Genomic DNA, 23,038 nt, shown 5'->3' with positions numbered 1-23,038 from the left:
GATAGATAAATAGATAAAAAATAAATAGTAAAAGGGAGTAAAATGTGATCATAAAATAACTTTTATAGCTCAATTTATATTTATTAAATATAATAATATTAATATTAAAAACATATAATAAGCTAAAGAAAATAAAAATCACGAGACTAAGAAGGAACAAGGAAGAAAAATCTTAAGTTATAATACAAAGAATAAAGTTAAGCTCTATCATCTTAGGAAAAAATATATGACAAAATAGAAAAAAAAAATTGAAGTATTTAGAAAGAGTAAAATCTTATCTCAATCCCTAATAATTTTTATAAGTGACTGCATCCTAATAAAATCGAAATACTATCTCAACCCTCATCTATTCATTCCGTTAGATATCCTAGTCTCGCTGTAAACTCTTCGTCAAATTATAAGGGTAGGATCTTAGTTGTTATTTGTATTAGTGTCATTGCACAACTTGATTAGGACACATAGCCTGAGTCATCAAAACGGCTATATGCCCTAACCAAATTATACAGTAAAACATATACAGCTAATGATACAGTTTTGATTTTACCGTTATTATTTGACGGAAAGTCTAGCGAAGGATTAGAATGTCTAACGGAACGAATGGATGAGGTCAAATGGCATTTTAATTTTGTTTGCGGATCATCACTTATGAAAATTGTTAGGTACTGGACCAAGATTTCACTCATTTAAAAATTTTCAAACCACCTTTTGATTCTCTTTTAATAAATTATAAATAGATGTGTCACTATCGACTGTAAGAAAGGTCCAATAATGTTACCGACTTACCGCACTCCGAATATCTGATTTGCCACAGCTTTGCTTGACAGGTATTCTAGTTACGCAATATTTCTTCGGACAATCCAGTAATTGTAGAAGCTTCAAATCAAACACTCAAACAGCATACAATGTGAAATTTGTAAAAAGATATATTTTAATTTTTCTTTTCAAGATTTTAAATCAGTACTGGAAAGTTTCTTAAGGAGAAGTTATATATATAGTACTAAATATATTGAAAACTTTACAAATTTTCCCTTCAAAAATCTTTAACCTGTGTTTTTGTGAAACCCTTGAACAAAGCACATTGGATTTCTCAAGAGTCACCGTTCTCATCCACAAAAATCACTAAGTAGGTCCATCCCAGAAGGTATGTTTCCTGGACAATTAACGGTTGATGCATCCGTTCCTGTTAGAGCAGAGGATAAAGATAAAAAATCATGGTCGAGATGAAGGGGGGCCCTCAAGTCGTTTAAGTTGTATACATGATTTACCTATCAACAATTACCATGGAGCGAAATTCGCAGTTAGCAAAGCTGCAAGGAAACGTGAAATCAGTCAATCAGCTGGAATAAAAACTGCTGAGTCAATCAGTCAATTAGCAGTTATCTGATCTTACGGCTTGGATATTTCTATCTTAACCGAGGGATGGCAATCATTTCCAAATGCATTTAGAGTATGAAACAAAAATGCTCTATGCGTCACGATTGCTATCTCTTTTTCTTTTCGTGTCCACAACCTGTGATGGAGTGAAGAATAATAAACATAAATAATTAAAAAAAAATGAAAAATCAATCTTTTCACGTTTGATGTTATCCGGTAACCTGCAAGGTTACATGAAAGTAATGGGAAGTTACAACAAAACAACGATTATTTTGTTCTGTACAAAGAATTACATAGATCTTGAACTACCGATCATCACTAGATATCTATCTAGAATAACCAACATATGGGTGCCAATAATCACAAAATCCATTTATTCTAAAGAAGATAAATTCTACTATGTATGGCCTTTTGTAATAAAGAAGATAAGTGAAATTAAATTAACTTTTTACAAAATGAATGGAGTGTTACCCCTCAGCATATCTACAATGCATTACTCTTTATATAATTGTAAACAATTAGCAACAAAGGTTTTTGTGAACAGAAATATACCAGTCCAGGAACTTAAGCCCTCTATCAGTTAGTTCTTCCTTTGTCTCTCTAGCATTAGCCTTCCACCAAATATCCTCATTGCTATCTATCTGAAAACAAAATAAAAGGACACTTAACATAAGTAAGTGTGCCATTTTGTATGAAACGACAAGGGTTCTTAAATCAAAGTCATGAATTCTAGGTACTTGCCAGTGAAAAATCAATTGCAGGAAATAGATGTTGATACTCACTAATGCTTCTTCTTTTGTCACAGGGATGAACTCCCTGCATAAGAAAACACATTGAGACAAACGTCTGTAGGAATGAAGGATGAAAGACGAAAAGGGTTTACAGCTTTTGAAATAGAGGCTTCTTTGGCTGTATGACTTATGCTTGTTCCCTCTCTGTTTATTCTTTATATGAAATCACAAAGTAAATTTAGTTTGGGATGCATATATATCATTAATAGATTGGAAAGGACAGCTTTATTATACGAGCTTCATTGATTTTCAATTTGTAGTGGCAATATATATATATATATATAAAAGAGAGAGAGAGAGAAGACCCCGCGTGACAAAGTTAATGTTTAGATTATAAACTAGCATACCAAATGTTCACGACAAAGTTCAACAGCAACGATTGGGGGGCAATTAATACTTGAAATTGCATTATGACTGCTGTTTCCTGCATTAGCTATCATTAGGGGAAGTGCATCTATTCCATCTATGTAGTCCTCACCACCAAATACGCCAACAGCTGTTTGTAGAGTCCTATAACCATATGTTGTAGCATACAATCAGCTAGTCCTATATATATCATACCAACGTACGGGTGCTAATAATCATATAGAACAATCAGCAAGTAGTTATCCTGTCCATTTATTTCTAAAAAATAGGGATAGTTTGAGGTCCAATGGATGACTTCGCATAAATATCACAAGACAATCAAACAAATGAAACACCAACAACAAGAAAATCTATTCCCACTTGGTGACATTGGCTCTGTGGATCAACTTACATTATTCTATTTTGTCATAAAAAGAAGCACGTTATATGCAAAAAGAATGCTATGCTACTAGATTTGTCATTTGTGTACTTTAAAATCAAATGTATAATTTTGATGTTAATGCTAAACTTAAGTCTAATAATTCACACAGATGCCTATACCTCAATAAAGGAGATACAGTGACTAGGTCAATCCTCTTTATAAGCCCAGAAGCACGAACATGCTTTCGCAAATTATCAACCTGCCAGCTGCAAAAGATTATGATACACTCACAAAACTAAACTATATCTTTTCTATCTCTCAACTATAGGACTAATGCAAGCTTTTACCTATGGAACAAAATTCACACAATATGCTGCAAAATGAGTAGGATAATTGCACTTTACCTGTTGCCAGCCTAATGGCGTAAGTTGTGCATCAAAATATGCAGGATTCAAGTATGCATCGTAATTCTTGTCTCCTTCGACATTGTGGATCCCCTGTGCATGCCTGACCTGGATGAATGTTTTTATCAGTTGGCAATGCCTTGATTTGAATGCAAAGGATCAAGCGCAACTAAAATCCTGAATGTGCTTCTAACAAAATACACATCAGCTTTAAGTCAACAAAAAATTTAGCGCGTTGACTTAAAAATAAGTTCAAAACCAACCAGGTGAATTGTTTTACAACGATGCAATGGAAACAAACACGGAGCAACACCAGAATCCGTATTCTCTGACAAACCTAGAACCAGCAGCAGAAAAAAAATTGTCATCAACTGAACAATTAAGTAATCTGAAGTTCCGAACTAATAGTGAATTATGAACAAGAGCTATTACTAGATCAACACGATGTTATAAGTATCACTACATTGTTAAGGTTGATACAGTGGATCTTCTATTCTTACAACAAATCGCAAAGTGAAATAGATAAAATAAATCAGATCGCAGACAAATTCAGATCCAGATCACAAAATTCCAGAGAGAAGTTAATTTATTAATTCACAGCAAAAGCACGTTTAAGGACATTTCAACCGAGACATAACCTAAACGAGCCTCGCGAAGTAACGTTCGAATAATCAAATTCAGCATCGCCAATGGAAGAAACAGAAACGCACAGGGAGAGAGTAAAACAAAAGAAAAAGAAGAAGCCAGAGATCGCATCGCACGGATGAAACTTGAGGATGAAGAGAAAATAAGAAAGCCGAAATTGAAGGCCTAGAAAGATAGATAGGTAGATGATAATGAAATTGAAGAGGTTCTGGTCAGGGAAGTGAGAAGTGAGGAAGTATCGTACCTGAGAAGCAGAGAGCAGAAGGACGAGAACGAGAACGAGAGCGAGAGCGAAATGCGCGGGAAATGGAGGGAAAGCTTAGCGAAGAAGACGGCGACGATGATCCAATCAGAGAAAAAGTGCTTATGCTGCTCGTAGTTGCAACTATTAATGTGAACGTGAGCATTTTTTATTTATTTATTTGGGACTGAGAGGATCTTCTTGATTGCAGTGTTATGGTTTCAGTCTCTCAGATAGCAATTTGAATTTGATTTGAATTTCATTTCACCCCTCCTTTTACGTAATGGTTGTTAGAGAATGGATGTGTTACCTACCATCAACCATGAGTAAGTGAGTAATAGCTTCGAGTGTTAGACTAGACCCCGTTTTGTTAATGATAACAACTCAACTCCAAAAATAAATAAATAAATCATATCTGAATTATTGTTAATTGTGATATACTGATATATATTTGAAAAAAAAAAGAAACCACAATTAAACAAAAGGATTATTAGTTTTTATTTTTTTTAAAAAAAGAATAAATTTATTCAGAAGCAATCCTACGAAAAATTTTGTGAAAGCTAGAAATTTGCTTCTCTTAATTAAAGTTTTATTTTCCCATGCATTCTATTCTATATTTTGTCGAATTCTTAATTAATTTCTAATTAACTTCCAAAATCCATTCATATGCGATGGATTTTAAAATATACGAGATAAGGTTTAAAATTCTAATAATAAAAACAGAATCGAACTCTTTTCACAAATAAGATGCGCACATTCATTCTATCTCCGCACACAGAATTCTTAGGTTATTCCAAAATCCAAATTACCTGAAATCAAATGGCTCTGCGGATTCATGTTATTCCCACACCAAGGCTCTTCTCCTCCTCCTCCTCCACCCCCATCACCACCCACCTCTTCTCTGCAAGGCTCAACACGCGAATCTCATGCACCAAGAATAACAATAACAACAGCAGCAACAAGGGCATTAGCGACGCCACACTGGCCACAGAGCTAGGCATCAGGATTACCGGCATCAGAAGCCGGGTGAAGCAGACTGAGCAAGCCATAAACAAGAGCCGCCACCTCCTCTTCCGCCACCTCTGCGAGTACATGGGTCTCAACGAAGACAACGCCAAACTCCAATGGACCAAAATGGAAGATAGCCAAAAATGGGCATTGGTTCAAGGCTTTGTCGCCGAGTGGGGTGCACTCTTTCACCCATTGTCCGCAAGGTCCACTAAAGACATGGTCGAGGAGTATCTTAAACAAGGGAATGGGACTGGGACTGGGGCTGGGAACCCATCTACAGATTCAGCTTCTGATTCACTGGTTCATTTCGTGGAATCAAGAGGATGATTGGTTTCTCAGAGAGAACATGAGTTTTCCAGAACTAGTTGGGAGTTAAGATGTTCTTGTTGGTTAGAATTTTTGTTTCTTTTTTTACAAAATTAGCTCAGGAAAACAAGAAAATTTGATTTGATCCAAAAGAAATCCATGAGTTGTGAGTTGTGACCTCTTTTTTCTTTCTTATATTTTTCAGTTGATGTTTTTTTTGCTTGGCACAACTGAATCTCATTAATATGTACTCAGCAGCATGGATAACCGAAGATGCTTAACTAAATTGAAAAGATGACATAAAACACTCGATCTGAGATGAAAATGAAAACTATTATTACTGTTTGGTGCTCGGTTATAAATCAAGGAAATTGTTATGATGGAATGGAACAGACTACTACAAGAGACCTACAAATTAGATAGTGCAAACTGAAATGATGTGTAATTAATTATACAAGTATCACCACTTAATTTGCAACTCGACTATTTCATTACTCCTCAAAAGTACTAAAATAAACATCATATCGATCTAGTCTTTTTTGAGAAGCAAAGTTCATGCTCTGTTTTCTTGCATGCTAACAGACACGCTTGACCAGAAGACAGTCCAGTAATTGTTGCTGTCAAGAGTTAACACCTGAGACACCAGAAATCCAATAATCTACTATATGTGGAACAGTACTACAAACTATGATCTATGAGTTGCACACAATTATAAACCATCATATCGTAGGTGAGATCACAGATATACCTGTACAATTGTTCATACCTGTGAGTGTCGAAAATTGTAACAGGCCAATCCAATTGAGAAGCATAGTTATTTTTAATATTTTTATCCAGTCAAGAAATATTGCCAAACAGAAAAGATATAATTTAGTAAGAATATTTATGTACAAAGTGCAAACCAGAAAGCTGTACTGCATCCATGAAACATGTGTAAGAGAGAAATTCATTAACACCACCAATCAGAAATGCAGCTGTCTGCAGTTTGCAACTGTTGCTTCTGCGGGACAATACGGACACTTGAATGTTCGAGTGCTGTTTTTGGATAACTTCAAAATTGACTGCTTGCAGAGAACATGTAGACATGGCAGCAGCATGGGAGGATTCTCTTCACTCCCTTGATCCCTACTCACAGGGCATACAAAAATCGAATGGAATTGAAATTCCTTACCCAATTCTACAGGCACTGGCAACTGTTTCATTGCCTGCCACTCTTGCTTCTTTGCCGCCATTACATTAGCCAGCTTTAAGAGTGTAGGCAACCCCTCAACTCCAGCTGCAACTGCCACACTCAGTGGACTCTGGTAGGACTGCCCCAAGAGAGTGCAGAACTTCCGTCCAAGCTCTTCGGTTATCATCTCCCAATGAGCTGGTGACATCAAATCAGAATAAGGGGAGCTCTCAAGCCTTCCTGCATACAAGAGGCAACCCATAAGCTTTTGGAAGTCATCCTTGTTGAGGTGAGCAAAAGGAGCAAGATAAGTTCGTGCATATTTTAAGGCATCAGCTCGGGTTCCATTTTGCACGACCTCTACAAACTGCAATGTGTGAATCTTGAACTCAAGATTGGAACCAATCTTGACAAGTTCATCCCGGTTGGCAGAGCCCCATGTTAGAGCAGGCTGAAGATTTCTAACCCTCATAGCTTCAAGAATCTGATGCATTTCCATGAACTTCAACCTTAGAGCAGTTAAATCCAGCACTCCAGCCTCATTTATAATGCTATCTCCAAGATCAAATAAACCTTGACGGTAAAAGTGACTTGCAATGATCTGATTTACAATATGATTATCAAAGTCAACGTTTCTGTAAGCCTTTGATATGTCGGGGTTGAAATATTTTTCAAGGAGTTTTTGGTACTTGGAAAGACTTAGATTCAGTTCCTTCTGTGGTCCTTCTAACTGTTTAAGTGCCACAATAGCATTAAGCTTTGACTTCAGATCTGTAAGAACGGACTTTTGATCAACAGGGGTTGAGGGGCCATTTGGTGCCTGGATTGTTGCCAATGCCTGCTCAATTTCACGCCCCACCTGGTCAACAACTTCTTGAGACTTGGAAGAGGATAACTTTTGCTTCTTAGCTACACGGTCAAATGCATCTTTGATGCTACTCAGTTCCATCTCTCTGTTTAGATCACACAATCCTACAAAAAAGTTGCAAAGAGTTACTACTGTTTGGAAAGACTCAACAGATTGTTTTTTCTTGCACAAGAAAAAAAATGAATATGTATTGGAGCACAATGAGCACCACACCAACAAACAGTTAAACACTATACAAATCGTTAAGTCCACTACCTTCATAAGTCTTAAAGAAAATGCAACTAATATCCAGTCTAGCTAAATTTGGAAAGACTATCATTTCAAACTTGTAAAAGCATTAATAATACCAAGAAAGCAAAATAAAAATAAGTCATAAATAAAAATTTTTGAAAGCCCTGCTTTTGTCGAAATTTCATGCAAGGCTCAACTCCATTAGCGTACAGTTTCAACACAGCTAAGCCTCACATTACAATATAAGAATCTCAAACATTATATAAGACAATCCAAAACTTAGAAAGGCAATTCAAACTACAGCTCTAGCTTAAGTCAATCTAGAAGATCCTCTGTTTGGATTCAAATACTTAAGTAAAGATGACTCTAAAGTCTAATCAACTAAGTATTGCATGCTTAACATGAGAAACATCGCATAGAACATAGTGCAGAAGTCTTTTTTTCCCACTATTATTATAAACATGCTCTTCATCTCAGCAAACAATCTTCCCTTTGTAGTTTGTAAAATCGATGAATTTTCATTATTGATTATGCAAAGCTATCCTGAAATCATAAAATGTTCTCCTTCATCATAAAGGAGTGACAAAAGTGGAAATGAAAGAGGAACCTCAACGATTCATATATCACATCTTCAATTAACAAAGTGATTAGTGTCGTAATTGTCCCCATTCTTGGGAGTGGATATAGTATAGAGTGGCCGCAAATATCTATCATGGTAAGAGCCAGAGACATTTGAGAACAGAAGCAAAGTTCAATCATGGTGAAGAGTGAAAATTCTCTTCATAACTTTTCTTATCCTCCATTCCCGTCTTCTAAGGGGACTTGCCATAACCCATAAGGCAGTTTCGGCAGGTTCATGATATGGGTTCTAACTCCTAGCTTCCAAGCGTTACTATAGTAACTAACAACCTAATATCTCACATTAGAATTCCAATATAAATACGACAAATAATGGCATCTAACGTAATTTTCAAATCAAGAAATTACTAAATAACCTAAAGACACAGATTATATCAATCATTAAAATAAAGACAGAATCAAAATAGTGACATAGATACAAACGTTTACAATAACTGAATTTAAAGAATCCATTATGAAATATATAGTTCAATCTACCATATCTAAGAAAACTTAATACTCGAATATATCAATAGAGAATCAACCACACAGTTAGGCTATCAATGTGTATGTGATAAATGCAGATTGCAATGCTTAAAATAGAAAACACAGACACAGTTAGGCTTTTTCATATAGAAGATACAAATCCACAACAAAAATCTAATAGAATAATAACATCAGGAGTAGCAATCCACAAACGGGAAATAATTGGTTCTCTCTCTAACACAATCCCTGATTGCTAACAAATGCTTATAACCAACCAGAAAATATATAATTAGAAAATTCACTTAATTGGAACTATGAATTCAAAACGAACAACACATCAAAGAAGAAGGAGATAGAAAACAAATCACAGATCATATAATATATTTCAGTTATTTTCCATCGATTTTACCGAAAAGCCATTGAATAGTTAACAACTTAACATAAAGTAAAGGGGAAAAAGTGAAATGGCAAATAAATAAGAGAAAGAAAGGGTTTATGAGAAGAAATGGGAAATTGGGGAATTACCTGAGAGTGAGAAAGAGCGAATGGGTGTCTGTGATGTGTAAGAGAAGACCGAGAAAGACAGAGCGAGGAACGGAAGCGTGTGTGCGAGGCTGCGAGCGAATGCTTCTAGCCTTCTACGATGTGGAAAATGGACCACACGTGCAAATATCAAAAGAAAATATCCGAGCTCCCTCTTTTACACTTTGTTTGGATGGAAGATAGAAAATAAAAGAAAAAAAAATTAAAATTAATTTTTTTTATATTATTTGAATGAAGAAAATAAATAAAAAGAGAATAAAAAAAATCATAATCAAATAAAATTATATTACTGTCCATTTTTTTTATTTGTGTTAATACTATGAATAAATTGATAATTTGATTTTTATTTTATAATTATCTTCTGTTTTCATCGTAAGTTTGGAAGAAAAATTTGGAGATGAGTCTCACGCTACTATTTTCTTTTTCCTTTCAATTTTTATTTTCATCCAATCAATAGAAAATTTTTATTTTTTTTCTTATATTTTTTTTCTTATGATTTCCATTGATCTTAACGGTGCCTTAAATTGTCCCTCTTCTTCAGGAATTTTCTCATATACCTTTCGGATCTAAAATTCCATCTCTTATCCACAAAGATTTGCGATTTGGCTTCTCTTAATCACTTTATTACCCGTGTCGATTTCTGATCAGTGATTACTGATTAGTGATTACGGTACATTCTAGAATAAAGGATAATTAATCTTCTTATATTTCTTAGTTCATAGGATTTTCATTTTTAGAGGAGATAAGCTGTATAAAAACAGTAATTTATAATAATTTAATTTTAATATATTAATAATATAAAATATTTTATATAATTATTTAATTATATTTATTTATTTAAATTATTATTTATATAAAAATTTAATTTTAATATATTAATTCGTATAATAATATTTTTTTTAAAAAATTATTTATGTAATTAATATAAAAATAATTATTTTTATTAACATGATGTTATATTATTAAATATATGTGTTACAATCATAATATATTAAAATTAATTTTTTTATATAATTAATATAAAAATAATTATTTTTTCGGTGAAATTACTTAGGACAGATGGATTATTAAAATTAAAAATAAAAATAAAATTTTAATAATAATTCGTTAAATTTATCCATTACATGAAGTGGTATAAATACCGTGTGAAATTCTAAGAAACGGTCACACCCACCTGCTGCTGCTAGATTGACCAATGAACACAACAATATCACACAGCATGGGCTTCAGTGTTCTGAGAGCCACACCTCTCTGTTCTTCCGACACCACTAAACCCATCTTCTTCTCCTCCATTCTCCATTCTCATCCCACTTCCACCACCTCCCTCTTCACCTTTCCTCCGCCATCCACCATCATTCCAACTCCACTTGCTGCTTCACCCGGCCTTCATCATCACCACCTGAAGCGTGGCGGTTTCCGCGGCGGTAGGTTCGTGGCCATGGCTGCACCCGGCTCCCTCCGGAAATCAGAGGAAGAATGGCATGCCATCCTCTCCCCCGAGCAGTTTCGGATTCTCAGGCAAAAAGGCACCGAGTAACAATACTATAACATCCCTTCTTCCCTTGTTTTGTTTTGCTTCTAGTTAACAACTCCAATTAATTCGGTGCCTTGAATAATGGGATCAACTCTATAGTTGTATGTTTGGCTACGTTTGATTTTGAAAACAACATAATAAGTTAGGATATCGAGAATAAAACATAAATGATCGGGATTTTATATTTTATTTGGTAACAAATTTAAATAAAATGAAAATTTAATTTATTTTTTATTTTTTTGTATAAAGATAGAATATGGAAGAAAAATTTAATAATAGAAAATATAATTATGAAATTAATAAAAATAATAATAAAAATAAAAAATAAATTGGGAAAGAACACAAAAATCTCCAGTGATAATGTTTCTGTTTATGTCTTATCCAAATATGATTTTGTATTGTCTTAATGTTCTGTGTCACTAAACAAATGAGCATTAGAATTTGACATTATCTAAGGATAAGGTCTAGGTTGATAATATTCCTTACAAATAGCGAGAGCATTTCTAACCTCTCAAGTTAGCTCTTGAGATAAGTGAGTCCACTCCATATTATGATATTGTATAAGAGTCGCTCAAATTTGATATAGTAAAAGTAATTTTGCTATTCAGGTTTGCAGGGACTGGAGAATATGACAAGTTCTTTGGTGAGGGAGTTTACCACTGTGCAGGTTGTGGGACTCCTCTATACAGGTCAACAACAAAATTCAATTCTGGTTGTGGCTGGCCAGCGTTCTATCAGGGTCTTCCCGGAGCCATAAGTCGCCATGTGAGTTCTCTTGATCTTAAGCCAGTTTTGGTATCTGTCTAAACACCCAAAAATATGGAGAAGTATATATTCAAGAATAAAGATATTTTGTTTGCAAATAAATATGCTTTCTATGGTTGAAAATTATTAGATAACTTAATATGTTTTATTAAATTGTTTTACATAATATACATCCACATGTAAGCTATTCTTTGTACCAAGACACTTTTATATGTGAATAGTCACCAATTTTGTCACTAAATGCCACCTTAGTGGTTTTTTTTTTTTTTGTCTATTTCAAAATGTTGCTATTATATTAATTAATACGTTTGACTAAATTTATTATTTGATATATTTGACTAAATTGTTTTACATATATCCATATTTAAGCTATTTTTCACACGAAGACATTTGGACTTGAATATGTAACCACCATTTTTGTTCTTGCATTGTAGCGTTGGCAAACGCTGCCTTAGTGATGTTGTTTTGTTCATATCCATTTTGAAAATGTTGCCTAAGCTAACTCTTTTTTATTAAAAGAGTAATCCATCTAAAAGTCTAAAACATATAACTTTCTGATGAGATTGTGGGTATGAATATTGATTTGATGATCAGCCGGACCCTGATGGAATGAGGACCGAAATAACGTGTAGTGCATGTGGTGGACATCTTGGGCATGTATTCAAAGGTGAAGGATTTCCAACACCTACTAATGAACGCCATTGTGTCAATAGCATCTCACTCAAGTTTGCACCCGCCAACACCAGCTAATCCAATCTATGCATATATGGCTTCTTAAGAACTAAGATATAAGATAGTAAATAATTCTCTGTATTGTTGCCTGAACAATTATGTTGTAATTATGTTTCCCAAAGTTCATATGTACTTGATCTTCTTTCCTTGGTGTACTTGACAGGGGGAAGCTTTGAGGCTACTGCAATTTATATATGTAAAAGAATGATTAGATATATTTAGAGCTTGAATTTGAGGCCTAATTCAAAAGTGATTAAAATTTTGTTATCCAACTAATATAACCCAATAATAAACCTCAAAGAATAGACTTTGCATGGGGCTCATTTGTTTAACTAAGTAGTTTGAGTTTGAGTTAATAAACAATTTTGTTGACAGTCATCTCCATGAAAAAGTTGATATCAGATTTGTTTTTATTAGAGGTTATTTTCAATGCTATAACCGTGTAAAACATTGTACACGTTTATTTAATAGTGAGTTTTACACCGTGCATAAAAAAAGAAAATTAAATTCTTGTGACTATTGTGAAATTGTGTGATAATGAAAAAAGAAGGGAAGACAATTGACAAGTCTTTCATATTTTTGGTAACACGATTTGTACAAAATCTTTTGGATGAATTTGTGGAGGAACCTATTATTGGATTTTTTTTTTCTTTTGGCAGTGGGGACATTATCGGATTTAATGTCATCTTCAACTATGAAGCACGGATTCGCTCATGGTGCCGGCGTACCCGTGTCGGACGCGAATCCGACACCGACACGTGGTGAATACGTCAAACGAGCGTATCGGCGGCATGTCTTCTTGCGGTGTAGAATTTTAGTGAAACAGTCACAAATCCGAACGAGTTCAACCTGATTCAGATATTCATGAGACGAATCTTTTTGCTGGGCTACAAATTTGTAATTAATTTTGTGATTTTATGTCCGATTAATCGATTTTCCTTTTTTAATTTTAAAAATTTTAAAATAAAAACAAACCAAAATTTAAATTTAAAAGTAAAATAATTAATAAATCAAAACCTAAATCTATTTACCGTTTATTTTTGGTGGCTTACTTACTCACTAGTTTAGCCGTTTGATTTTTTGTATTATATTGAAGAAGAAGAAGAAGAAGAATAGAAGATACAGAGAATGATGGACTTGAAGCTGTGGTGTTTGCGGATGATGAACTTGGAGGAGAAGAAATTGATCTATTTTCTGTTAACTAGATGGCAAAAGTAGATTAAAGTTTTTTATTTTTTTTAATAATTGCATAATTTTAAAACTTTTTTATGCAACTATATTTACTCTTATATTTACAATATGATATTTTATTAATTTAATATATTATTTAAATTTTAATTCACAACGTATTCTAAATATGTCGTATCCAATTTTTTATAAAAAAACGTGTCGGAGTATCCATGTCGTGTCGTGTCCGTATCCCGTGTCGTATCGGTGCTTCCTAGAATCTTCAACCAAAATTTTTAACCTATATTCTTACGTAATCTATATCTCCATAAAACACGAACTTTTTGTTTTTGATATTATAATGGTAACTGTGTTTTTTTTTTAAAATCTAGACTATTAGAATGTTATTCTCATATGTGATATGTGGTATGTGGATCCATTTAATTAGAAAAGTAAAAATTAAATTATCCAATTTATTAGAAGTATAAAAATTGGACATTTGTATTAAAAAAATTAAAAAATTTAAGGTACAAAAATTGAATTTTTTAATTTGTATATTTTTTACAATTTTAAAAATATCAAAAATTATAATATTAAGATATATCACTACTTTTATTTTTATATAAAATTACCATAAAACACTTTCATTTAACATATTAAATTATAGTCACAAAAAATTTAACATATTAAATTATCTAACGAGTTTTAAGTAACAGCTTTACATAAAAATTACACGTGAATTTGTACTTTTTAGTATTTTACTATTTTACATACACAGATACACTTGTTATTTATTTCTTATCAAATAAGAAAATTGATTTTGACGGATAACTGGATAAGTGTCTATTTATTTTCTCAACCAATTCCAGTTGACTTGGATTCTTTTCCCACGTCAAAACAAATATCTCTCTTTTCCATATTTGAGAAAAACAAAAATCACGTGCTCATAATATTCAATCGCCACGTCAACATTACATAGCATTCTGAAATCCAAAAAATCCCACTATTGTTCGCCAACAATACGTCAAACGCAAATTTCGTTTTGCGCCAAATCTTTCCATTCAGTTGTCTCAGATTTCCTTTCAGCTAAAATTCATTCTAAGAACGCTTTCGTTTTTCTGCAAAGTTTGCACCTTTCACTCTTTTACGTTTGCACTGTGCACCTCTATCATCATCCTCACTTTTGGGACTCCTTCTGCGATTTCTGTTGCCCCTTTTTGGGATAGGGACTCAATTCAAGTTCAATATACGTGAAAATGAGCACTTTTGCTTCCTGAGATGTACCACTATGTTGGAGTCACTAGCTCATGGTCAAAGTTTTAAGCTTAAGGTAACATTCTTCTGTGATTTTTCTCTATTTCGTTTGTCCTTGTTTGCAATTATTTTTGTGAATAATCGTGTCATGTCCATTGAAGAATATGAAGGCGCATAAAAGCTTTTGAAGATATTGATAAATGAAATCTGATGCATATTCAGATTGCAACTGTGTTGCGTTATGCTTTGTTATCTATGTTCAGAAATTTGAATGACAAATTTCCTTGCAGGGATATGACTTAATCAAAGATAACAGTCCTAAATGTTATGCTATTTCATCATTCAGTAGAAGTTCTGTTTTCAAGGTTTGTTCAGATAAAAAGCAAGTGTCGCTGCTTTCACTTGGAGTTAGTTATAGGAGCACCTCCGTGTCTGAGAATTTATGTCAAAGCAAACTTCTCAATGTTCCATCATTTTATAGTTGGAAAGGATTCTATCTCTCTAAGTATACGCCATTACGGTTCGAGCGGTTGCAAACAAGTGCAACTTATGATGTTGCTGGTGCTGTTGAAGTCATCCATGATTTAGGATTGGATACTCTTACTTTCTTGGCTGTAACTGTCTTAATTGTTCCCACATTCAAGTCAATTAAAGCCAGTCCTGTAAGAATTTCTCGTTGTTTGATTTTATTCTCATAGTTTTCATTAGACTGTTCATGCCATAGACATGGTTATAACCACAATTTTCTGTTATCATAATCTCTGTCAATAGATGCGGCTTATAGTCAATCATATATATTGAATTTGAGACTGGGCTTCTACGTATTGTTGAATGTATAAACTTGGAGTCAATTGAAGTTTATGTTTGCAATGCAGACCTTACTTTGCATTTACTTGAATGAGAAAAATAAATATATAAAGTTATTTCATATTTATAAACATGTATTAGATGGTCACCCACATAGAGAACTGACGAACTACACTTAATTTTATTCCCAATTTGGTTTCTAATAATGGATGCCAACATAGCCAGACCTCCATTGATATAATAAACGCACATATAAATAATAGTACCAAATTTACTTCATACAAAGCTCACTTTAGCTATATAAGTTCTTAATTGGTATAAACTAAATGATTGTTGTTTTCAGATACTTGGTTTCTTCTTGGCTGGAGTTGTACTTAGCCAGTTTGGTTTAATCAGAAACCTTACAGATGTTAAAGTTTTGTCCGAATGGGGGATCCTTTTCTTGGTAATCTATATTGAATCATGATTACAATTTCAATCTAAAATTCCTCACAAACATTTGAATAAATTACTCTCAAATAATGTTTGTTACTTTTCAGTTGTTTGAGATGGGTTTAGAGCTTTCACTTGCACGTCTGAAAGCTCTTGCAAAATATGCCTTCGGTATGGGATTTACTCAGGTTAGAAGCTTGGGAAATGATCATGCTAAAAAAATTTTCTTTTGCCACTTTAACTATTAACGAAATACTTTTAAAGGTTGTATTATCTACTTTAGCATTTGCTGCTTTTGAACTCCCACCAAATGGGGCTATTGGAACAAAAATTTTGGAATTCCTTTTCCATTCAAGGCCAGATCTGGTGAGATTTTGTCTTAAAATTGCATATGTTTCATATTTAAACTGTCTAATTTTATTTTATATAGTGATCCTTCTTGATACAGGTCTTGCATATATTCAAATGATAGGGTTAATACTTAACACTTTATCTTTATCATTATCTATTGATAATTGTAGGTGAATATTAGAAGTATTGATGAAGCTGTGGTAATTGCTGCTGCTCTCTCTCTGTCATCTTCTGCATTTGTTCTACAGGTATCTATGACTTTGATTGTCCATCAAAAACATGAAAACTTTATTTCGTTACCATTGTACAGAACACATGTTAATGATATAGTATTTATATTTATGTTTGACATATTTATCTGAGTTAAGAACGATTGAAAACATCCTTTTTCTTCCTATAGTTGTGATTTTTGAAAGTCCAGTAATTCATAAATATCTTTATTTTAAAAATATAGATTAAAAAGAAAACTTTGTGACCAATAGAGAGACATGTACCTTGTTGGCTTCTTTGCAGTCCATTTTTGGATCTCATCGATTCTTTTGAATATAATATAAACTTAGTAGACAGTAGTTAAGCATTGTGTCGATTTACTCCTCTATCTCTTCCTTACCACATCATTTATATTTTTCATTATAGTATGTAATCTCTTTGTCGGGTACCATGCTCATTGAATGAAATCATGGAGAAAAGTATAAGTATGCTTTGGTGACTTTATAGCTTGATATGTGCAAATAATTGTGACATTTGATATATCCAATGTTAATTATCAAGCACATATATGTAGCTTCTTGCAGAGAAGGGTGAGCTACCTACAAGATTTGGTTCAGCAACTCTGGGAATACTTTTATTGCAGGTATTTGTCTTGCACTCTTGCTTGTTTATACTATCTTTGTTCTATATGCAATTTTTTATTACAAGAAAGAAGTAGGTTTTGGAAACCACTTTATGTTGTACTTTCTGTGCTTTGCTGATATACCTCAATAAATTGGCTTGAGAAGCCTGATGACAGTATATAGCATCTGTAATGTAATTAATATTGACTCATCTTTTTTATACATGCAGGACATAGCTGTTGTCCCTCTTCTAGTCATTCTTCCAATACTAGAGAGCCAGGTAAAGATGGAAAATATAGATAATATATAATATATCTAACTTGGTGTGGGTGGAACTCCCTTTCTTTTTTTGAAGTTATGATTCATCACCTTCGCAGAATGGAAGTTTTAGGTTTTAACATTTTAGAGTGGCTCTTTGTGTTCATGCCTGTGTGTACCATTTTATGGTGGTATCCCAATTATGTTATTTTTTTCTTTCTACATTTAAATGCTAAAATTGTTATATTTTCAGGACCAAAATTTATGATTGAAAAATTGCCATCTGACTATTACAATTATTGTTGACCAGAGCTTTCCAATTTCTTTTTCTAGAATCTGGCTAAGGAAAGCATTTGGCCAATGCTTGCTCAAGAAAGTTTAAAGGCATTAGGTGGATTGGGTCTGCTATCTTTTGGGGGAAAATACATTCTTAGAAGAGTATTTGAGGTCTGACTGCTATATTTGCAGCTATTCTATGCAAGAATTGGAGGGGAGTATGCAATCCCGTGTTAATATATTCTAGGAAGTAAATTGTTGGTCAAATTCAGGTTGTTGCAGATGCAAGGAGCTCAGAGGCCTTCGTTGCACTTTGCTTGCTGACTGTTGCTGGAACTTCACTTGTCACGCAGCATTTGGGTTTTAGTGATACGGTTGCTATTTTCCCAATGCACAGTTTTAATTTTGGGTTGTGTATTGGAGAAATCATCGAAATAAGTATCTACAAAACTTGTTTGTAATGTCTCATTGCAGCTTGGGGCATTTTTAGCTGGGGCACTTTTAGCAGAGACAAATTTCAGGACCCAGATTGAAGCTGACATAAGACCATTTAGAGGCTTGCTTATTGGATTATTTTTCCTAACTACAGGGACTTCCATTGACATGCAGGTAGCTGTGATTTTTTATATACATGTGAATGAGGTTACTTCATTATTTAAGCAAGCATTATTTGTTTAGCTGGACATTCTTCAAAGAAACATATATGCTTGCTTTTGCATGAATTTGCAAAATAGTTACAACTTACACCTTACCACAAGAAATTGCATATGGAAGTTGTTTTGACTGTTGATATTTAAGTTTTTCTTCATTGCAGCTTCTTATGCGAGAGTGGCCACATGTACTTGCACTCTTGGCAGGATTGATTTCTATCAAGACATTGATCATAACAGCAATCGGTCCTTGTGTTGGGCTTAGTTTGCAAGAAAGTGTGAGAATAGGATTGCTTCTATCCCAAGGAGGCGAGTTTGGATTCGTTGTTTTCTCCTTAGCAAATAGGCAAGTGATCATTTAACCAAATACATGGATGTTATTTGAGTAAGAGTTTTGGCTTTGCCTTTAACTTTGCCACCTGTGCCTTCTTGCAAGCAGGCTTGGGGTGCTTCCACTTGAGCTCAACAAGTTGCTCATAATTGTTGTTGTATTGTCAATGGCATTAACCCCATTTCTTAATGAAGCTGGAAGAAGGGCTGCTGATTTTATTGATGGAAAATTCGATGTGGAGTTTGTATGTCTTTTTTCGTAAGATTTACTGTGCAGAGTTACTTAATGCTAGTGTGTGTATTTTGTGTGAAAATATTTTCCATTTTTTTTTACTTTGTTTTAACTTGAGAAAATGTTGCAGACTATAAAAGGAGCATAGCTCCCTACAAACTATATACTATATGCTTTCATTTTGACTGCAAATTTACATAGACTGAGTAGTAAGCTATTTGCAGAAAGCTTCAGAGATGGTCAACTTTGGTGTCACTGAACCTGTTGTTATAGTTGGATTTGGACAAATGGGCCAGGTACATCCATTAATACATTCAAAGACCTGCCATTTATATGTACTATGTTCTAAATTTTAAACATATGCTTTTGGTATGGAGGTCCTTGCAAATTTCCTTTCCAATCCGTTGGCTTCAGGAGGAGACAGTGATGCTGCAGGATGGCCTTATGTGGCTTTTGATCTTGACCCCGCACTAGTAAATGTTAGTGTACTTAAGCTTTCTGCTTAGTTGTTACCTACTAGTAATATGCATACGACTTATTCTTTTCTGAAGAGTTCTTGAACTTCATGAGTAGAATGCTGACCACATGCTCTCTATGTAATTGTGTGTAGCATGAGATGGCAGCAGAATAAGTGTTAATTGGAAGTCAAACATATTTCTTTTCATATCTCAATGTTTTATCCATTTCATTTTAACATGTACTTTTACTGTTAAATTGCTGGGCAGGCTGCTAAAAAAGCCGGCTTTCCAATTCACTATGGGGATGGATCACATCCTGCTGTTCTTCAGTCGGCCGGTATCTCTTCTCCAAAAGCTATTATGGTTATGTTCCCCGGCAAGGAAAAGACAGCGGAAGCTGTTCAGAGGCTACGGTTTACTTACCCTGCAGTAATATTCATTTTCCCTCCCTTCACAATTTCTTGCTTACCAATTTGACATATGATAACTAAATATATCTTTTGTTTCTAAACCGATCCATTTATCTATCTTAGGAAGATCCAAGAATTTCATTTTACCTTCAACTTAGGGTATATATTGTTAGGTCCAATAATAGGAAGGTTGGCTGATAAAGTTTTTAACTATTTGATTTGCCTTTTCTTGTTCCCTTAGTTTGCTTTATCCTATCTGGATTTCTTACTTTATGATGAAAATCCACAGATCCCAATCTATGCCAGAGCTAAAGATCTTGAGCATCTTTTAGATCTGAAGAAAGCAGGTGCAACAGATGCTGTTTTGGAAAATGCAGAGGTATTGATTCGCTTTTTCTTGCTTGTCATTTTGTCCTACTGGATGGAGCTTGCAACTGCCATTGCTCAATAGTTATGCAGAAACTACATCTAAGTCTTTTGTTTTTTGTTTTCTTTTTTTAACAATCACTCAGACTAGCTTACAGCTGGGTTCTAAGCTTCTGAAAGGTTTCGGAGTGATGTCGGATGACCTAGCATTTTTGAGTCAGCTCATTAGAGATTCCATGGAACTACAGGCTCAAGAAGCAGCCAGCTTCGCCAAATGCGATGAATTAAATATGACAAAACAACTGCAGGTAGAGGTAGTTCAAAATATCGATTTATCTGATCTGAAACCTGAATAAGAGCAGTTTAATTCTTATGTATCTAATTTTACAATCAGAACAAATTTGATTTGGTATATACCAGCATATAGTATAGTAAGTTCCTTCTTCCATATAGGTGACTATTAGCTAACATTATTCTGCTATGTTGGCGGCAAGGTCAGTCAATTATTTGTCCTTGGTTTTAATAGCACACGTAACCACAATTGTGTTTAGTAAAATAGCTTTTAACAAAGAATTTATTTGTATCCTGCATTGTTTTTGTTCTTCGAAATTTGTTCCTTATAATTTCAATGTCTGTTATTGCAATACTAGTTCAAGAAACTGATATGTTCCTATTGCAAGGTGAGAGTTGGTGACTCAATTGAGGGACATGCACCTATGCCAACTACTTCATCAGAATTGGACCAGCCGCATCAAGTTTCCCTCCCTAGAATTCAGCCAGTTGCGGAACAGCCAGTTGTAGAACAAGACGATGAACTCAATCAAACTGAAAGAAGGCGCTGATGAAAGCTCACCGATTATTTGGATCGCGAGATGCCATAGGATAGCAGAATCTGATGGACCTATCAATCCATTGCCATACTGCCACTAATTAACCATTCTAGGTTCTTAACGTTAATTTTACTAACTCTATAGTTTCTGATAGATTTTCATACTGCAGATGCTAACCATTTATGTGTATATAGGAAGAATTCAATTATTTACAGTTTCTTGTTGTAATAGAGGGCTTAATTCTTCTGTCCAACCCAATAATCAAAATATATTCTACTGTTCATTTCAATTCTACAGTAATTGTCATTTTTAACGTTAGGACCGGGCTAATAATGTAAATGGTTGAGTCTTTCAATTGTGAATGACTTAACTTGAAAAGTTGCAAAATCTTATATGAGAAACAAAAATCTCCATTAAAACATAAAATCAGGTAAATTAGTCGTAATGTAGTTATGTATAATTGAACTTATCTATTAGGCGAAGATTTCACTAATGGATTTTATTTCTTATTTCTGTAGTCACAAACAAATCTATTATATGAAGATTTCACTATTTATAGTTGCTCAATTTAGGTATTAGAATAAACTACCATCTGTATCCATGGATTTTGCGAACGATGACAAAAATACTCATCAAACAAGAAAACTAACGTTGTACCTATGAAGATGGGTTCTGTGTGATAATAGTACCCAAACCTTGATTTTTTGTTGACTTTCTAATAAAATTTTCAAATTATTCTTTTTATCTTCTTCCCCAAATTTCAAACATTCACTACTCTCACTCTTCGTCTTCCTCTGCTGTTGCCAGCCACCAAAAAATAAAAAAAATTAAAAACTGTGAATTATTAATTATCTGAGGTTATTGTTCAAATATTATGGATTTGTAGATCTGGTGTAGAAAAAGAAAAAGAAGTTTGAAATTAACAAAAAAAACATACATTTTGGTTTCTTTGTGTCACTGTGGGAACAAGAGGGGCAGAAACAAGAGCCTCTGGAAACGGAAGGAAGGATAGGTCAGAGACAGAAGATGTGATAGCCTCGGTCGCATTTGTTGCGGAGGAGAAGCTTCGCTGAGAACTCACCAGAAAAGCAGCACTTGCTGATGCTGTCGTCGTCGAAGGCGGGCTTGGGAGTGTGGGTCCTTCTTCACCCTGCATTCCCCTGACCATGTCTTCGATCATACTCGGCATGTTCAGAAGCTCATCCTCATCAATGTACTCCGCCACCATCATCCCTCCTTGTTCTCCAGTAGTCAAAGTGAAACAAGATCCTTCAACAATAATGTTACTACCACCACAACCTTCTAGAGGGTTCTGCGGTGGCCTCGGAAGCCTAGCCTGAGCAGCGGCAGCGACGGCTGCGGTGCGAATATCAGTTCACCAAATGGCATGAAGATACTCTAACAGCAGGCCCTTTTTCTACAGATCGACGACGCTGAGCAGTGTTTCGAGTCACCGTTGGAAAGAGATTGTGGCCACCGGCCTCTTGTTGGCTCTGGTTGCTGAACTCTGCTACTTATTGCTTTGGATTAAGAAGAACAACAATATTCAGGTTGAAGAGGTTGAAGAGGGTGTGCTTTCTGAGTGTTGGTGTTGCATTCGAAGAAGAAAGAAACAACAAAAGTAATGATGTTAAAGTTGATTTGGATTTAGATTTGGAGAACAAATTAGGATTGGAATAAAGAGAGATGGAGGTTGAGGATAAAGGTTGGAGGAAGACATCAGGTGCTAGGGTCTCGAGGGAATGGTGACTGGCGGTGGCAAAGGAAGCCGAAGGGTGAGGATTGTGAAATTTGGAATTTGGGGAAGAAGAAAGAAGGGGTAATTTGGGAATTTTATTAAAAAGTCAACGAAAAATCAGGGTTTGGGTATTACTGTCGCATGGAACCCATCTTTCATGGATACAACGTTAGTTTCTTGTTTGATGGGTACTTTTATT

The 23,038-nt window shown here is 34.3% G+C and overlaps 4 protein-coding genes across 18 annotated transcripts; 2 read left to right on the top strand and 2 right to left on the bottom strand.

Moving 5' to 3' along the window:
* Window positions 1-898: 898 nt before the first annotated feature.
* Window positions 899-4,521, bottom strand: LOC112714765 (phosphoglycerate mutase-like protein 1). Of its 8 annotated transcripts, none has more exons than XR_011866394.1 (10): window positions 4,186-4,493; window positions 3,560-3,633; window positions 3,297-3,404; window positions 3,072-3,151; window positions 2,513-2,675; window positions 2,112-2,318; window positions 1,927-2,011; window positions 1,391-1,510; window positions 1,266-1,307; window positions 899-1,180 (listed from the first exon to the last, which is right to left on the bottom strand). XR_011866394.1 is itself a non-coding variant. In XM_025766434.3 (10 exons), the coding sequence occupies exons 1-10, from the start codon at window positions 4,346-4,348 to the stop codon at window positions 1,159-1,161; spliced, it is 936 nt and encodes a 311-aa protein (XP_025622219.1). In that variant the 5' UTR covers window positions 4,349-4,521; the 3' UTR covers window positions 899-1,158. The 8 variants fall into 8 exon arrangements, 6 of the variants coding, with proteins under 6 accessions (XP_025622219.1, XP_025622218.1, XP_072060576.1 ...); XM_025766434.3 differs by having other exon boundaries at window positions 1,927-2,015; window positions 2,116-2,190; window positions 4,186-4,521; XM_025766433.3 differs by having other exon boundaries at window positions 1,927-2,015; window positions 2,157-2,318.
* Window positions 4,522-6,300: 1,779 nt separating this feature from the next.
* Window positions 6,301-11,745, bottom strand: LOC112714764 (protein RMD5 homolog). 2 transcript variants are annotated; one of them, XM_072204473.1, is made up of 4 exons: window positions 11,459-11,745; window positions 10,559-11,061; window positions 9,399-9,578; window positions 6,301-7,642 (listed from the first exon to the last, which is right to left on the bottom strand). In XM_072204473.1, exon 4 carries the CDS (start codon window positions 7,617-7,619, stop codon window positions 6,462-6,464), a length of 1,158 nt encoding a protein of 385 aa, XP_072060574.1. In that variant the 5' UTR covers window positions 7,620-7,642; window positions 9,399-9,578; window positions 10,559-11,061; window positions 11,459-11,745; the 3' UTR covers window positions 6,301-6,461. The 2 variants fall into 2 exon arrangements, with proteins under 2 accessions (XP_072060574.1, XP_025622217.1); XM_025766432.3 differs by having other exon boundaries at window positions 10,559-11,656.
* LOC112714762 (peptide methionine sulfoxide reductase B5) lies at window positions 10,612-12,689 on the top strand. Of its 2 annotated transcripts, none has more exons than XM_025766431.3 (3): window positions 10,612-10,942; window positions 11,567-11,715; window positions 12,310-12,689. In XM_025766431.3, exons 1-3 carry the CDS (start codon window positions 10,612-10,614, stop codon window positions 12,463-12,465), a joined length of 636 nt encoding a protein of 211 aa, XP_025622216.1. In that variant the 3' UTR covers window positions 12,466-12,689. The 2 variants fall into 2 exon arrangements, with proteins under 2 accessions (XP_025622216.1, XP_025622215.1); XM_025766430.3 differs by having other exon boundaries at window positions 10,612-10,949; window positions 11,559-11,715.
* Window positions 12,690-14,490: 1,801 nt separating this feature from the next.
* On the top strand, window positions 14,491-21,393 carry LOC112714761 (K(+) efflux antiporter 3, chloroplastic). Of its 6 annotated transcripts, none has more exons than XM_025766428.3 (19): window positions 14,564-14,944; window positions 15,159-15,530; window positions 16,019-16,120; window positions 16,215-16,295; window positions 16,372-16,473; window positions 16,629-16,706; window positions 17,243-17,311; window positions 17,521-17,571; window positions 17,883-17,996; window positions 18,098-18,199; window positions 18,300-18,434; window positions 18,640-18,821; window positions 18,915-19,050; window positions 19,262-19,333; window positions 19,415-19,516; window positions 19,763-19,924; window positions 20,195-20,284; window positions 20,418-20,579; window positions 20,952-21,393. In XM_025766428.3, the coding sequence occupies exons 1-19, from the start codon at window positions 14,903-14,905 to the stop codon at window positions 21,111-21,113; spliced, it is 2,316 nt and encodes a 771-aa protein (XP_025622213.1). In that variant the 5' UTR covers window positions 14,564-14,902; the 3' UTR covers window positions 21,114-21,393. The 6 variants fall into 6 exon arrangements, with proteins under 6 accessions (XP_072060572.1, XP_072060573.1, XP_025622214.1 ...); XM_072204470.1 differs by having other exon boundaries at window positions 20,418-20,585; window positions 20,959-21,393; XM_025766427.3 differs by having other exon boundaries at window positions 20,418-20,585.
* Window positions 21,394-23,038: the final 1,645 nt, after the last annotated feature.

The sequence above is a fragment of the Arachis hypogaea genome, chromosome 10, assembly GCF_003086295.3.
Source record: "Arachis hypogaea cultivar Tifrunner chromosome 10, arahy.Tifrunner.gnm2.J5K5, whole genome shotgun sequence".
Lineage (NCBI taxonomy): Eukaryota > Viridiplantae > Streptophyta > Magnoliopsida > Fabales > Fabaceae > Arachis > Arachis hypogaea.
This window is presented reverse-complemented; position numbering and strand designations above follow the sequence as displayed.